Below are 16,606 nucleotides of genomic sequence, written 5' to 3'. Positions count from 1 at the left end.
CTGTCTTCTGATTGCTGTACGTTGCTTTATGAATGGCAGATTTGAACTTCACCTGGTTCCAGGTAGGGGATTACCTTCCTTAGTGGCTGAGTAGCTCTCTGTGAGCTGGGAGGCAGTAACATCTTGTTGCTCTGCCTCGTCTGAATAGGATGGTCCACCTTCCTCTGGTAGATCCAGGAGTTTATCTGCATTCATTGTGTTTTTGTCCACATGTTATGGTCTGGAATAAAATGTAAGCATGTTTGTGGTAATACAAATACTGCAGATGAATGTATATCACCTTTTTAGAGTTCTGGAGATAATGGTGTTGTGGAAGGATGCGCTTGAATCTGTACTGCTTTATATTACCTACACCTCAAAAGAAAAAAAAACCCAAACCTATTTATCTCTTAGCCTGAATGCCTCAGATCAGAATTCGATATAACATAAATAGGGCTGTAACTTTTTTGTCCCCCACTTTAAATAGTTGCTGTAAGCAGTTCTATGAACAGGAGAAAGAACTGAGCGAGTGAATAGGACTCTGCAACGTCAGCTCTGTAGAGGAGTAGTTTGAGTTTACAAACGAACTAATGAACTTTTCCAGCTTGTACATGACAAGTAGAGTAAATAGCTTGAGATAAACTGTTTCTTGAAAGTTGTTATTTTTGGCCCTGGTAATATCAATAGGAGCATGTTCCTTTTCTCAGAACTCCAAATTATACTGGAAGAAACAAGGAAGCAGCTATTTTCCTGCTGTCATTCCTTTCAAGATAAGCTGTTTCATTTTCTTTTCTGCTTTGAAAAAAACAGTGTTTTATTTGAAACTTCAGGTTGTATCTCCCAGCTGTAACGATGACGTCACAGTGAAAAAGGACCAGTGTTTAGTCCGATCCTTTGCAGATTCCAAATTGTAAGTAACAGCTTCCCTTTTATTTTAACCTTTGTCTTCTGTAGTTCAATTCCAACTGATTTCTTCTTTGTGCTCCCCCTCCCTCCCCCTTTGTGTTGTATCTGTACTATGGCTTTGGTGTCTCAGAGAGGAAAAAGAAGTCAGCAACTTCAAAAAACAAACAACCAGATGTTAATTTCTGGTCATTCCTGTTCTGTAAAGTGTGTTTCAGTGTCAAGAAATATCCTTAATGTCGTAACTATTACAGCTGTCATCCGTGTCAATGGCAGTAGTTTTCATACCTGATTGACCCATTACCTTGTGAGCCCGAGATGTCCATTGCTGTTTAAATAGCAGAGTTTAATAAGTGTTTAATCTACTTCTAAATTTTTTTAAAGTGGATGTAAATTAATTATTTTAATTAAACAGTTAATTAAAAAGGTCCTTTTAACCTGTTATTTCCTGACTCCATACCCCCCTTGAAAAAACTGAGTGGGTGAATGGATTTGGGGGGAGAGATATGTGTGTTTCTTAAGGAAAAGTATATTGAAAATATACCAAGTCTGTTTTTCTAAGCTGTTTCCCCTTATTTGTCTTCTTTCTCATGCACTTCTAGTGCATCTCTCTCAGCATACTCTAACTACAAACATCCATGGTTAAGGCCACCTGGCACTCTTCTTCCTCACTTTCTTTCTAAGTGCACAAGTTTATTAAACATACAATACCCATAATGTTGACTCAGGCATGTCTATTTCACGTTTCAGGTAACAAAAGCCTACATATTTACTTGTTGGAAAGAAGCTTGAAATTAAGAAATACTAGAAATCTCTTTGTATGAGTCAAATACCTGTTTTACTGTATTAGAAAAATAACAGAACTTTTTTTTTCCAGTTATTCAGTAGCAAGAAAAGACATTAAAGAACTCGATGCTCCAAACTTACCAAAGTCAGAACCCTCCCCTAAAAAAGGTAAATTTGAGTAAATTGTGGGTGTTTTGAAAATGCAGTTTCATACAGCAGCAATATTAGCTTTTCCAAATTAACAGCTGCGTATTGGTTTGAAGTGAATGCTGCTGGCCATCTATTCTGCAAACAGCTTTAAATGTGATAAATTAGAGAAACTTTGGATACAACTGCCCTATTAATGACAAGGCAACTAATAGAAGTGTTGCTTATTTGGTTTTGTTTCCTTCTTTCATTCCACTTTAAATTTATTCAAATTCAAAAGGTGATTTTGGAGGTACAGTCTTTGAAATATCATTGAACAATGGCATATAAAGCTACCTCTCCTAAAACCACTGCTTTATGCTATGGTTGGAACACGTTTTGTCTTTAAATGAAAAGTACCCAGACGTGGAATTGTAACCTTTAATAGAATAGCTGATGTCAATAGCCTGAAATAATGCTTGATTGAAGAGTCTAATTACAGAGGTAGATTTTCTGAATGGATGGATGATGTGTCTGTGGTATTCATGTTTTTCCTGAGCTTGTGGAAGGCCAGTTTCTCACTTTAATGTAGATGTTCAACTTTTAGTTGATCATCCCAGTTAAAACACATCATTTTTAAAGGAGAAATTTTCAAACATTTACTTGAAAAACAAATATACAAGAGAAAAACCACCACCAAGAGGTCCTTCTATTTGATTAAAGGTGCAGAGCAGCTTCTTTACAAGTGGGGTTTTAACGTAATGCAAGTAAGACAGCTTGAGGAGGTTTTGATTTAATATTTCCCATGTACTTTGTTCCTATTAATTATTTCAGAGTACAGGAACTCTACCAGCAGTTCTTAGGTTCTGGTGCTTTTTCATCTCTTGCAATGCTGTGAATGGCTCATTGCAGTACGTCCCTCTTTTGGGGTAATCTGATTCCTCTTTATTGAAGGAAAAGAATCCGAGGTATTCCCATTGTATGAATGTGGCTTCTCCCCATACCATCACTCCCTTATTCATTAGAGTGCTTCTGTTCCAGACATGAATGGAACAGAATCTCCTTAGGCAGCTTTCTTTAACAAAATATTGGTGTGCTTTTATTTTTTGGTTTATTTCATTTTATTTTTTTACAATCTGAGGCATGAAGATCTTTTGAAAAGAACAAAGAAATTCCTGGTACCTGAACTGTGATGGCTTGGAGCTTTTGTTTGTTTTTAAGTGGATTTCCTGCACTATTTGCCACTTTCATACAGAAACAAAACAGCTTCACAGCTGCACAGAAAATGTGGATAAGTAAAGGTCTTTGATACTGTGTAAATAAATAGGTATAAGGCTTAGTAGTGTTCGGGAGGGCACGTGTCTAGGAAATACCATAGAATCATAGAATGGTCTGTGTTGAAAAGGACCACAATGATCATGTAGTTCCAACCCCCTGCTGTGTGCAGGGTCACCAACCAGCAGCCCAGGCTGCCCAGAGCCACATCCAGCCTGGCCTTGAATGCCTGCAGGGATGGGGCATCCACAGCCTCCTTGGGCAACCTGTTCCAGTACGTCACCACCCTCTGGGGGAAAAATACAGATGGATGTTCTCAAATCTAAGCTCCTCGAGTTTCTGATACTTGATTTTTAAAACCTGTCTTTAAGTATATACTATGTAGACAGAGCTACTCCATCACTTACTATCATTTTGGTTTAAGTTTGCTTCGTTAATTTATAAGGCTATGAAAAGGAAATTGAGAAATGCTTTCTGATTCTGAATACTTGGGATGAGGTATGAAGAGGGCCCTTTCTTCTGTAGGGCTTCAGGAAGCAAGCACGTTTCTCAGCACAAAGGTTGTCCCTCGGAACTGGAAGATGGACATAAGTGAGATTATGGAATCCTCTAGCAGTGATGAAGAAGATGGAGCTGCTGCAGAAACTGATGAAGAGGAAATAAAAAGAGAAGAGAAAAATGAAGAAGTACTGGTAAGTCTGGGCAATTTCAGTTATTCTTCAAAGATAATAGAATAACGTGTGTGTCTAAAGGTATTCTGCTTCATGAAGTTCTCTGTCTTAACTTCAGTGTGTTTTCAGAGCTGGGCATCCTCCCTTTGCTCCTAGTCAGAAATAAAGAATTCAAGGCAGTGATGGAAAGAATCTGGGTGAAAGAAATGAGTGAATGGATGCTGAGACAAATAGGAGTGATCCAGCATTGTGTGAAAATAGCTGTGTGCTTTTCTTTTGGGCTTCCCGTGTAGTTCATGTAAGAAAGTAGCTTCACAGAATCACAGAATCATCAAGGTTGGAAAAGACCTAGAAGATCATCTAGTCCAACCATTACCAATACTTCCCAGCTAAATCATATCAACACAACATCCAAACGTTTCTTGAACACTCCCATGGTTGGTGACTCCTCCACCTCCCTGTGCAGTGCATTCCAATGCCTGACTACCCTTTCTGAGAAGTAATATTTCCTAATGTTCAGCCTGAATCTCCCCTGGCGCAGCTTAAAATCATTCCCTCTAGTTCTATCATCGATTACACGAGGGAAGAGGCCAATCCCCAGCTCACTACAACCTTCTAGCTTGTTTCTGTGAATAATAGTTTGATGAGAAGACAAACTGCTAAAGCAAGATTACGAGGCTGACAAAGTAGGAGCTAATGCACAGTGCTGGTTAGAGCTATTTGCTGCCTGAGACACCACAAGCAGTGCAGTACTTACCTTTGGATGCGAGTCACAACATCAGTTTTTGTCTGATCTCTAATTGTACAGGTCAGGGATGGTACCAAGTGGAGGGAGTTTAATACTCAATTGAAATGTATGGCTAAATTTTAGCATTATTTTGAGTGATTTTTTATGAAATGAGCCAATTTCTTGTGGTCAAAAGTGTATTTTCATTGTTCCTTTTATACCTGCTACCTGTTTCTAATGCTGGCGCTAAACCAGGAATAAAGTTGGAGGAGGGGACTGATGGTGGGATCTGTGTGTTTTTCCCTTTGTTTCTCACCATTTTCACGACAGCCTTGGCGACGTTTGGTTCCTTACGCAGGAAAATAAAGCGAAGTTTGTCTCCTGAGGAAGGTCAAATATCGTTTCCCTTTCACTTCCCCTGCAGCGTGCGGGTTTGTCACACTGCAAACAGAATGGCTGTTCATACTTGGAGGCTGCCTACGGTGTTGCTACAGCAACATTGTGTTGGCGTGGAGTGAGCATGCTCCAAAAGAGAGGAAGATTTAGCAGAGGCTTGGCTGCCTGCCAGGGGAGGCTTGCCAGATGCTTTGAAATGGGCTGTCTCTTTCTTTGCCTTTCATGTAATGTCTGATTTCTTTTTTTATTTTATTTTATTTTTAATGTGGAAGAGGAAATGTAAGTAATGCTGTATAACTGCGGATGCCGTGCGGTGAGAGAGAGAGAAAGAAAACAAATATTCGGAAGTCAGGCTGCAATATGTCCAGGCATTTTGCACGTTAGGCAGAAAGGAAATAAAACCATTTAACATTTGAAAGAATGCAGCTCATAGGTAAGGACTCTGTGTTTTAATGTGTAAATTTAACGTTGCTTGTTGAGAGCGTGGATTGGAGGTAGATCGGTAGATTTCTCTTCTGTGAACTGTCTGGTGGAGCATGCAACCAGGCTGGAGATTTCCACGTTAAAAGGACAATAAGAAGCTATTTTTAGGTGTTAATTTTATGGCTTAATTACTGTTCCGGAAAACAGAGTGGATGTCTATGTGAAAATAATGGTCTGATTAGATAAATGTAAGGCCAGATGTGTGTGGAATATAAAATCCTTTGGGATTTTTCCTCTGTTTGCAGTGAAAAGGACTGAATAGGCCACATTTTGCAGGGTGTGAACTGTTGCAGTCTGTGTTAGTCTGTTTGCATTTATGTTGCCTGAATTTGTTGTATATCGGCACTAATAATTAAGGATTGATCTATTGCTTTTCTCTGATCCCTTTTTAATGCTTTTTTTCGTGGCTTTTGCAGAAAATTGCTGTGTGTTTTAAACAAAGAAGGGGGAGGGAGAGCTTGGTGGCTTAAAAAAAAAAAGAAGGAGGGAAAAAAAAAGCATTCCTATGAAGGAAATAGGGCTGTTCTTAAGGAATAATCCCAATGTAAAGAAGTGAAAGGAAAGATTACGGACAAGCAGATGTGTCGGTATGAAAAGATGTCACCTGGAATTAATGGATTTCACAAGTAGAGATGTAAAAATAAGGTGAGCATCTTCATGCTGAAGCTGCGTAGCAGAGGGAAGATTTTGCTTCTCAGAGCAGAACTGTCATTTTAGCCCATTAAATCCAATTCCTGATTCAACTGCTAGGATATAGGTAGGATATATGACTTGTTTTAACTATGGGCTGAGTGTTGCTGCAGTAAGAGAGCATTTAAAGAATTTGCCTTAATGTCTTTTTCTTTTCTTTCCCTTAAAGGGCAGTAATACCAGTTGCAGAGAGAACTGCTGAGTGTATGATGATGCCTTGCCATTATTTCACTGCAAATGTTGAATTGCTCTGATTTTGCATTGATATATCATGGAGCTTCTCATTTAAATAATCAAGGTGAAAATAGCCTCTGCCAGAATACCTTCATTGGACCCGTTCATTTTGGGCCTGCACGTTGTTATATTGCTGGAAATGGGACAGAGGCTTACAAAATTATCCTTTTTCCTCCCCACCCCTCAGTCCCATCTTCTGAAATGCAGAGGAGTTTTGCTGTCATGGCTTGGCCTGCTGCTGACCTGCCGTGATAGGCCTTCCTTCCTTAAATCAATCAAACAGCTTCAGACCTACTTAATATGTAATGAAAGTATCAAGTCAGTCAGAAGAGTCTAATTCTGAGGGTGGAAGGGGATCCCGTTTTTCTGAAGTAGGATCTTTTATAATGGTAATAGAGCAGAGACCTGCTACAGCTTGTGATGATAGACCCTACCATTTATCCAGCAGCTGGATTAAAATCTGTAACTTTGTTTTGACACGGGCTGTCTTTCTAATTATGCCACCTTTCATCAAATATTTATAGTGCAATTAGAATGACTGTTTTCAGGATTTTCATGGTTGTTCCGTGATGTCTTTCATACACTGAAGAATGGGAGCAGTACTGTGATGGTGAGATGCTAATCCTCATTGCTGGTAGCTGACTTGTGTGGTTCTGAGTTGATTCTAAAGGAAGAAAAGGTGGAAATTGCTTGTCATTGATTTTAACAGGGGTTGTATTGGGTTGAATTGTTCAGTGTGTTCACCTGGTTGGATTTTTGGCAATGCTTGCAGTGGGTAATGCAACTTGGGATTACTTCTGATTCACACTGTGAGGTTTAAATAACAGAACAGATGTTTCTTGTGTCGCAAAAGGTGAGGAAAATTAGGAGATAATGTAGAAAAAAACCCCTAATTTATAAAATGAAATAATAAAAAGCCCCAAACACTCTTGGTTTGACTCCAGATAAGAATCTGGAGATTTCTCTTGGTTTTTATCTGGTTTTCAGCCTGGCCTAATGAGGTGGCTGTAATTTAAGGGTGTGTTTGGCAGTCAAAAGGATGCACTGCAGATAGAAGGAATGAGAATAGAATCTAAAGTCCACTATCTCCGCAGAGAAATAGAAGTTTTTCTTGTGTCACCTAATTTTTGTTAAGAACCTAATTATGTATATTGCTGCATTTGTGTGTAATTCAGTTCTGCAAGGGGAGAAATCATCCCTGTTTGCTTCTCAGGATGAAATAACCAAATACCTACTGTTTTACAAGGGAACATGTAGGCAATGATGGGTCCTTCCAGTCTCCCTGTAGACCTTTCTGATTCCAAAAGAATTGAGATTTCAACATGCAGCCTTTTGAAGTGTATTTTCAGTACCTGTTCTTAATGGGTACATTAATGTAAGATCCCAGTAAGAGCGAGGAATTTGCTTTTAGTTGGAATTTTCCAAGTTTCAAATGAATTCTATGCTACCTGTAGAGTTGGCTTTAGCATCATCTTTGGAAGACCCCAAACTGACCCTTTATTCTTCCACTTTTAATTTCTTGCCCTAATGAAACATGCAAAACATGGTCAGAAAAAACCCCAAAACCAACTAATTAAGATTAAAATACATCCATACTGCTTCAGAACAGTTCCTGATTCTCTTGTGGTCTTTTAAGTGACTTTGAGAGAGCAAATGAAACGTTACTTGAATCATCCATTTCTGCCACAGCCTGTGTACAGGGATGGTTGGATTCATGCTTCTTCCTGGTAGAGATGAGCTTTTTAAGGCTTCTCATCTTTGTATTGCAAAGTTGCTAACCTATAGTAGTAGGTTTAATTATTTGCATTTCCTTAATTGAAATTCAGCATCAAGAAGCAAACATTAAAATGATGAAAACAAGTTTACGTTAACCCTGACAACTTGACCTGATTGTACATTCATCTGAACTCTGGATCCTGTACACATTGCTCTTCCTCTTAGCATGCATTTCTTTCACATGAGTTAGCTGTGTTGTTAGTCTCTTAATGACATCAAGATCTGCCTCTGGTACCTGGGCTGGGTGTTGACTAAATGTGTGACACACATGCCTGTAAGCAGTTGTTCTGTGCTCCCGCCCAGCTGTTCAGGTTAACATCTACAGAAGCCTTGATGTAGTTCTATAGAGTAAACCATGAGTCATGGTAACCGTGCTGTGTTCTTTGTGAAGAACACAAAGAGGGGAAGATCCTTGGTCCATGAAGAGGCTGGAAAGCAAATGAAGCAAAACCAGTTAGAAGATTTCTGCAAGTTCTCAAGCTTTGAGTTCTGCTTCTTTTTGAGGGTAACAACCACCAAATAAGCTGTACAAAAGATGTGAGAGTACTGTTAGTATTATGTGAAAGGTAATATGAGGTGGAATGGAGAGACCCATGATACAGAATCCCTGTGTTCATTGCTGCTGTCAGTGTTCATGATATTCTTTATATGAAAAGTATAAGGGGTATTTTGGAGCTTTATTCACTTGTTTTGAAAATGACATTTGGTGGCTCTCCCTGAAACAAAACGCATTTTGTCGCATTGCATCTACTTCTGGGTATTGGATGGACAGGAAAAAAGGTCTTGATTTTGAACTCCTGGTGCTTACAAATCTCATATTGCTTTGCTTCTCATTTGAACTTGCCTTTGGTACTGTCTCTTTTTTGCAATGTCTCTGTAAGGAAAATGAAATGGTGAGGCAGAACTCTCCTTAAAAAAGGTAATTCTGAAGAATTCTCTCTATAATAAACTTATTTATTCCCAATCTAGAAAATGGGAATGAGTGTATATACAAGGGAGTTTTCAGAGGATATCGTTGTTGCCTCATTGCTGGCTGGAGGGATAGGAACTGTAGCTCCCCATTCACTCACTGATGGTGATGGCAGGTTGTGGCATCAGCATTTCATGTGTCATATTGAGGTCACTTCTCGGAAGGAGTTGGTGCCTTCCCTGGTGTGGGTGCCAGCCTCGACACAGACTGTCCCTATTGAGGGGTGCCAGCCTGGCTCATACACAGTCCACAGGGAGAACTGAGTGTGGGACTCCAGATCTCACATAGATGATGAGTATTGCAGTCAGGTTTCATGTCTCCCATTGTGTATGCATGTAAAGCTTTCTTCTTTCCTTCTTGCTTTTCTTCAGGTGAAAATGCTGCGTGTAAGTGAAATGGTTAACGTTTTGTCTGCAAGAGTGCTATTTCTAACCTACATTCTGCTGTTCTGACCTACAGTTCTGGTTTGGCATTCTGCCTTTGTAAAAGAAATAGTTGGAGTGCAGCTCTTCAGAGATAGTCCTGAATGCTTAGTGTCGTTCAGATCGATTTGGTTGGTGTAATGAGAGCTGTATTGCCTCCAATCAGTAAACATTACAGTAGGTGTTAGAAATTTCTCGATCGTGGAGTTGGTGATGTAGCTTGTTAAGAGAAGGGGAAAAAGAGCCGTGGTTTCTATAGCAATAATTCATTTGCTAACCTGAAAGGACATAATTCTATAGATAACTGTTCCTCTTTATATAATCCCTATAATATGCGACATGAGGAAATGTTGTGATTTCTCATTGATTTCCTCCAATTATTTCCAAAGAAAAAAATGGGAAAATACGAGACAGATCCCATCTCTGTCTGATTGTAGGTGGTCCCTATTGGGCTTTGAAGCATGTAATTCACTGATGCAGACAGGGCTGAAATTCATACCGATGCTTGGCAGATTGCTTTCTGGTTAACAAGGCAGTAGCATACACATTTACATTTCACTGCCTCTCTTCCTGCCTTGGAGCTTCAAGTTCATAGAACACAGAGAAGGCTGAGGTTGAAATTACTCTTAGTGCTTTCCTTCTGGAACTGCGTGTGACTTCTCTGTTATTTCTAATAAAGTAATGTAAGATTTTTGACACGTACTCTGCGTCTTTCTCTCAAGACAGCTGCAATCTTCCTTGTTCAGGCTGCCTTACCAGCAGTCCCATGATTACCAGGCTGGCAGGAAGAATGTGTTGTGCATAAAGAGCTGTGGGGCAAAGATTTTGTTGGGCTCTGCTAGAATCTAAGAATGAAATTTACATAGATACATCAACATGGATTTTTCTCTTGCCTTCCCTCAAATCCTCCCCCAGATTTTCTTAACTTTCATGGTTAAAAGAAGAAAATGCGTTGTTACACAGTGTGGACTACTTACCATAATATTCGTGTTTGTCTTTTTAAGTTTTAAAGATAAGATGAAGGAACTTACAATAGAAAAGTAAGGAAAATGCGTGTTTAGGGAATTGTGGAAGTGTCTGAAAAAGCGTTTCCAAATGTGAGCTGAAAGCATCAGTGCTTAATCGCAAAAGGAATTATGTCTTGAGCATCAAAAATAGGAAGAGTTGGAGACAGCGCTGTTCACCAGCCTTTGCTGTAGTGCAGGTGAGGAAGGTTAGTAAACAAACAAACAAATCCTGTGTTCTTGTGAACTGCTTTGGTCCTGCAAATAACAGACCCCGTCTGTATTAGAATGAGGCATTAAATAGTGAATATTTTCATTTTAAGGATCACACTTAATGCTCTTTTGCATTTCCTTTTTCTCCTCTTGCAGTACCCATCGTAACCCCCTGAGGAAAGTTTGTCTTCTGCATGTTTCTCCATTTTAGGGGTGTGGGTCCAAGCAGAAAGTGGTTTGGATTTAGTTTTTGCTGTTACGCTTCTGTTCAGATAAGGTGTTATTACTTTGTTTTCATTGTGACCACATTTGTTTTCACAGCCCGAGGAAGAGCTTGATCCTGAAGAGAGGGACAACTTCCTCCAACAGCTCTATAAGTTTATGGAAGACAGAGGTAATGCCAAATGAATGTTCTTTAATCTTAGTCCACTTTTCTACTGGCTTTTTAATGTGTATGTTGTTATGAGCATGTCCTCACATCAGTGAACAAGGAAGCAGCCTGGACAAGGGAAAACACTTCTACCCATTTTCATGTGGCAGATCTGCCTCAAGTTCTTTGAAGCACAGTGCGCAAAGAAAACTTAAATCCTCCTTGAGGTGCTTTTGTTTTGTTTTTATAAAACCTTGTGTGTGTGTGTGTGTGTGTGTTAACAGTCGCTGTTAAATAAGCTCTTGGCTGTTTTCTTGTAACAGCCATGGCTGGGAATTCTGCTGCTGTTAGACTCAGGTTGGAGTCTGAGGTGGCTGTTCATGGATGATGAAATTCAACCAACAGATAATGAGAGAAGTGCCATATTCAGCTCCTTTTCTTAATCACGCATAGATGTAGCAGTGATACTCACCTGAAGAAAGAACATTCTACCTTGTCCGCTAGCAAGAACAAGAAACTGGCATATTTAAAAAGCTTTTCCTTGCAAAATTAAGTGAGATTGTAATGAATTGGAGCATTTAATGTCCTGAGGTAAGGCATCCATTGGAAAGGCTTGTGCGACGTTTAGGTAGTCAGCAGGTGCATCCTGCTCTATTTGGACAGCTGTTGCATAAGCTCTTCCCATTTGCAGTGGCTGTGAGACTGATGCTGTACATGGTGTCAGAATCTTTCTCCCCCATATATTCAGCCCCCACCCCATTCCTTTCAGACCACAGTGCCCGGAGTTGATCTCTTCACGTGTTGCTGTGTTCCAGCGTTCATCAGGCACTCTGTACAGCTTGCTGCAATTCTGGCTGCCCTCAGCCTCCAAAGGGGGAACAGTGGGATGCAGCCAATCGGATAGGGATTATTGCACAAATCATAGTTATCAGGCAGCTGCTGCCAGCATGCTAATAAACCACCAAGAAATTCATGATGTGTTCAAGAGGATGAAGCCTTGATTGTTGGTAGGAAACTACTGACTTGTGACACATCTTTGAGCTATGAAATAGAAATGTTAAAACGTAGGAGACTCTTAGTAATCAAGTGTGTGCTGAATGAAAGGAGGAAGCAGTTCGCTGTTCTGTGTGATAATATTTCATTTCCATTTTTGTTTTCCTTAGGTACTCCTATCAATAAACCACCTGTATTGGGCTACAAGGACCTTAATCTCTTCAAACTGTTTAGACTGGTATATCAGCAGGGTGGGTGTGACAATGTAAGTGTCGGGTGTTCCCCCAAACTAAATATGTCTCATCGTCCGTAAAGGTTGTGATTTGTGTCTGTGTTAAGTGTCATTCCATAACGTTCTTGGTTAACATAAAATGAAAGCTTACATCTTTCTCTTTTATTTATTTTCTCCCCCCAAAGATTGAGAGCGGTGCTGTTTGGAAGCAAATTTATATGGACCTTGGCATTCCTATATTGAACTCGGCAGCTTCGTACAATGTAAAAACTGCTTACAGAAAGTAAGTTCTCTTGTAAAATGATGAAAACATTGCTTTTTTATTTCTTCTGTTGCTGTTCATAACATGTACAATATTCAAGCAATTTTAGGTAGTTTAATGGAGCAGTAGGTGACATTCTTCAGTTAATTAGCAATTTTGAGCACTTTCCAGTGCCAGGGATTGAACTGATGGGGGAAAGGAGGGAGTGCTCAGGGCTGCATTAGAATTCTGCTCTCTTTTTTTTTAATCAAGAAACGTTCGTTTTCAGCGTGTGATGATACCCTTTCAGCATACAACAACAAAAGTTATTAAAAAATACTGTGGCAAACTCAGGCTTGCAATTCCTGGTTATTAATCTCGGTTGCATGCTGTTCAAGTCTGTAGATGCTGCATGCGGAGAGCAGGTTTAGCATAGAATCATAGAATCACCAAGGTTGGAAAAGACTTAAAAGATCATCCAGTCCAACCGTTCACCTGTTACCAATAGCTCCCACTAAACCATGTCCCTCAACACAACATCCAGTCTTTCCTTGAACACCCCCAGGGTCAGTGACCACCTCCCCAGGCAGTCCATTCCAGTGCCTGACCACCCTTTCTGAGAAGTAATACTTCCTAATGCCCAGCCTGAATCCCTCACAAATGTTGATAGAGAAGGATATCAAACTGCATGTTTAAATGTCATCTTTGTTTGGATTCTGTAAATTAATAGCTTTAGCACATAATTAACAAATATTGCTATGGTGGATGTGACAGTGTTGTGTAGTAGAACTGCTACTGTTATTAAAAAAAAAAGTGTGAAACTATATTCTAACACCTGCTTTTGATTCACGTTCTTACTTTTGAAATGGAAACCTTTTAGGACTTAAACTTTTCAGGTTTGTTTTCTAAATAAAGATTATTATTTATTCTCCTGAAAGTTTGAACAAGAAACAATTGGTCTTTTTGAGTAAAAGGGAAGAATGAGATTCTCTTTGACTCGAGCCTAAGGAAATTTGGCTGATTGAATAGGGATGAATGGCTAGTGACTCAAATCATGTTCATGTTGATGAAGATGAAAATATTCAGACTATCTTCAGTGGCATTTGAAGTGGGCACATGTTTAAGGTCTGTATTTTACAGTGAAGAGTATGTATCATTAAAGAACTAAATATATGCTAGGTTACTGTTAATGTGGACATAGTTGTATGGACACATGATAGCGTGTTGTGGTTTGCGTTTTTATTCCATGAGGGTTCTGCTACTTCACGTTTCCCTCACCTGTAACTAGATCAGAGTGTGTACGCAGGCAGTTCACAGAGAACAAGCTGATGTGTGGCAGTTCATTACCGTGTGGTAACTTGTTTATATGCACGTATTTTGATACTAGACTGATCTTTTCTGTCACTCTGTGTTTGCAAAACTGTGTATATGTTCACAGAATCACAGAATTGTAGGGGTTGGAAGGACTCGAGAGATATCGAGTCCAACCCCTGCCAAAGCAGGCTCCCTACACCATGTCACACAGGAAGGTGTCCAGGCGGGTCTTGAATATCTCCAGAGAAGGAGACTACCACCTCCCTGGGCAGCCTGTTCAGTGCTCCGTCACCCTCACTGTAAAGAAGTTCTTCCGCACATTTGTGCGGAACTTCCTATGGCGTACTTTCATCCCATTACCCCTAGTCCTGTCCCCACACACTACTGAAAAGAGACCAGCCTCACCAACTATGGCTCCCACACTCAGGTATTTATAAACCTGGATCAAGTCCCCTTCAGTCTTCTTTTCTCATGGCTAAACAGACCCAGTACCTAAGTCTCTCCTCATAGGGGAGATGCTCCAGCCCTTCACATCTTAGTGGCCCTCCGCTGGACTCTTTCCAAGAGATCCCTGTCTGTTTGTACTGGGAGCCCAGAACTGGACACAATATTCCAGATAGAGCCTCACCAGGGCAGAGTAGAGGGGAGGATCACTCCTTCGACCTGCTGGACACGCTCTTTTTAATACACACCCAGTATGCCATTGGCTTTTTTGGCTACAAGGCACAATCTGCTGGCTCATGGTTAATCTGTCGTCCACCAGGACGCCCAGGTCCCTCTCAGCAGAGCTTCCTCTCCAGCAGCTCTTCCCCAGCCTGTATGCATGCAATATTTCTAGCCAGGTGCAAGACTCTACACTTGCTTTTGTTAAACCTCATCCGTTTTTTCCTGCCCAGCTCTCCAGCCTGTCCAGGTCTCGCTGAATGGCAGCACAGCCTTCAGTGTCATCAGCAAACTTGCTGAGGGTGGTCACTATCCCCTCATCAAGGTCGTTGATGAAGATGTTGAACAAGACCGACCAGCACGACCCGGGGGACGCCGCATGTTACAGGCCTCCAGCAGACACCGCACCGCAACGACAACCCTGCACTCTGACAGTCAGCCTCTCACCCACTCACGCCACCTCATCTAATCCCATACTTCCTCGCTGTTATAAAGGATGTCATGGGGGACAGTATCAAAAGCCTTACTGAAATCAAGGTGGACTACATCTACCGCCCTCCCCCTGTCCACCCAGCTAGTGACATCTTCATAAAAGGCCACCAGGTTGGTCGAGCACGACCTACCCTTGGTGAACCCATGCTGAGTACTCATGATAACCTCCTTATCACCCAGTTGTCTGGAGATGGCATCCAGCACAAGCTGTTCCATCACCTTCCCTGTTTTAATACTGTTCTTAGGCTGCAATGTCACGAGTTCTTATTTGAAGAGGGATGACGTTAAAATTGTGGGAAGCACCTGTGTGTGTGTGCTGACTTGTCTTTTTTGCTGCTTGACTTCTTGTTTGGAGTTGTTTTATTTCAGAAACTGCTTTTTTTTCTTCCTAAAGTTACTGTGCTTCCCTATGAACAGGAAAATAGGTTTTTTGCACTTGGATAAAGAAAAATAAAAGCTGAAATGTAGATGAAACTCTTGCTTCTTTTATACAGGTATCTTTATGGTTTTGAAGAGTACTGCCGTTCTGCAAACATTCAGTTTAGGACCATTCATCACAATGAACCAAAAGTGGTAGAAGACATACAGAAACACGAGGAACCAATGGAGGAGAGTGTGAAAGAGGAGCAAAAAATGCCTCCAACAGAAGTCAAAAAAGAAGCAGAAGAAAACTATTCCAGCAGTGAGAGCGAAAAAGAAGAAATAGAACTAAGATCCCCGAGGGTAAGTAGTTCAGACTGATTTCTATTTAGTACTTAAAACCCCTTTGTATACTGAACAGTTTACATAATGAGTTTTCCCTTGTGCAGCAACTGTACATTTGAATTAGCACTCTTATAGGACAGCATTCAGTGAACAGGAGTTGGTGTTCAGCTGTTAATTGTGTTTTGATTATTCATTTTGTAAACCTTCCACAGGGTTTGCTAAGCCTGTGTTGGTTATCAGTTGTGTTTCTGTTTGGGGGTGGTTAGAGAGCTGTATGACAGCAGAACACTGTGAACAAGCAGGGTAGTCCTGGTTATGGGTGAGAACTTGCACTTGCATGTGGAGCCTGGAGCTTTGTGTCAAGCAGGCATATCAGGGGACTGCTGAAGCACTAAGAATCAAAGGAGGACCTGTTTTTTTACCACAGAAAGAGTTGATTCTTAGCACAGTATTTCTTCATAATGTACTTAAAAGGTTCAAGTCACTATGCAGTGTCCCTGTCAAAGATACTTTCATAGTAACACGGTAAGCCTGTACTAGAGCCCCAAGAATCAGTCGAGGAAAGTCCTAAACAGCAGTTTGTCCCACTGCTGAAAATACCTTTTAAACATTCAGTATTTCTAAAGCTGACAGATGAATCCTGTGAATTCAACAGGTAGCTACTGGGACTGGAGGCACTAAAAGGAAGGTGCCACGTCTCAGTCCAATATGAGCACTTCAGCAGTATTGCTGTTGTTGTCAGGGACAGCAGACCTTACAGGCATCTTGGAATTCTCCCAACCTCATCTTCTTTATTCCTGTTGATAACAAAACTACTTAAGTTAATCTATTAAGATTTTAGAATATTTTGCTCTTTGGTGTTAGTTCCAGCTTTTCTTCCATCCAGACGTAGTGTATTTGGGGGGCCTATACTGAGAACAAGTGACAGTAGATTTTAATCA

At 40.5% G+C, this 16,606-nt stretch overlaps 1 protein-coding gene across 5 annotated transcripts in view; it reads left to right on the top strand.

Moving 5' to 3' along the window:
• ARID4A (AT-rich interaction domain 4A) overlaps window positions 1–16,606 on the top strand; it is a 43,776-nt gene that overhangs the window by 16,346 nt on the left and 10,824 nt on the right. For all 5 annotated transcript variants that reach the window (XM_015865727.2, XM_015865722.2, XM_015865724.2 and 2 more), the window contains 7 exons: window positions 810–889; window positions 1,760–1,836; window positions 3,595–3,761; window positions 10,977–11,049; window positions 12,189–12,283; window positions 12,436–12,533; window positions 15,455–15,683. In XM_015865727.2, the coding sequence (XP_015721213.1) occupies window positions 810–889; window positions 1,760–1,836; window positions 3,595–3,761; window positions 10,977–11,049; window positions 12,189–12,283; window positions 12,436–12,533; window positions 15,455–15,683 (819 nt within the window). The remainder of the gene's footprint in view (window positions 1–809; window positions 890–1,759; window positions 1,837–3,594; window positions 3,762–10,976; window positions 11,050–12,188; window positions 12,284–12,435; window positions 12,534–15,454; window positions 15,684–16,606) is intronic.

The sequence above is a fragment of the Coturnix japonica genome, chromosome 5 (genome assembly GCF_001577835.2).
Source record: "Coturnix japonica isolate 7356 chromosome 5, Coturnix japonica 2.1, whole genome shotgun sequence".
Lineage (NCBI taxonomy): Eukaryota > Metazoa > Chordata > Aves > Galliformes > Phasianidae > Coturnix > Coturnix japonica.
Note: the sequence above shows the minus strand (reverse complement) of the source record. Positions and strands in the feature narration are given on the sequence as shown.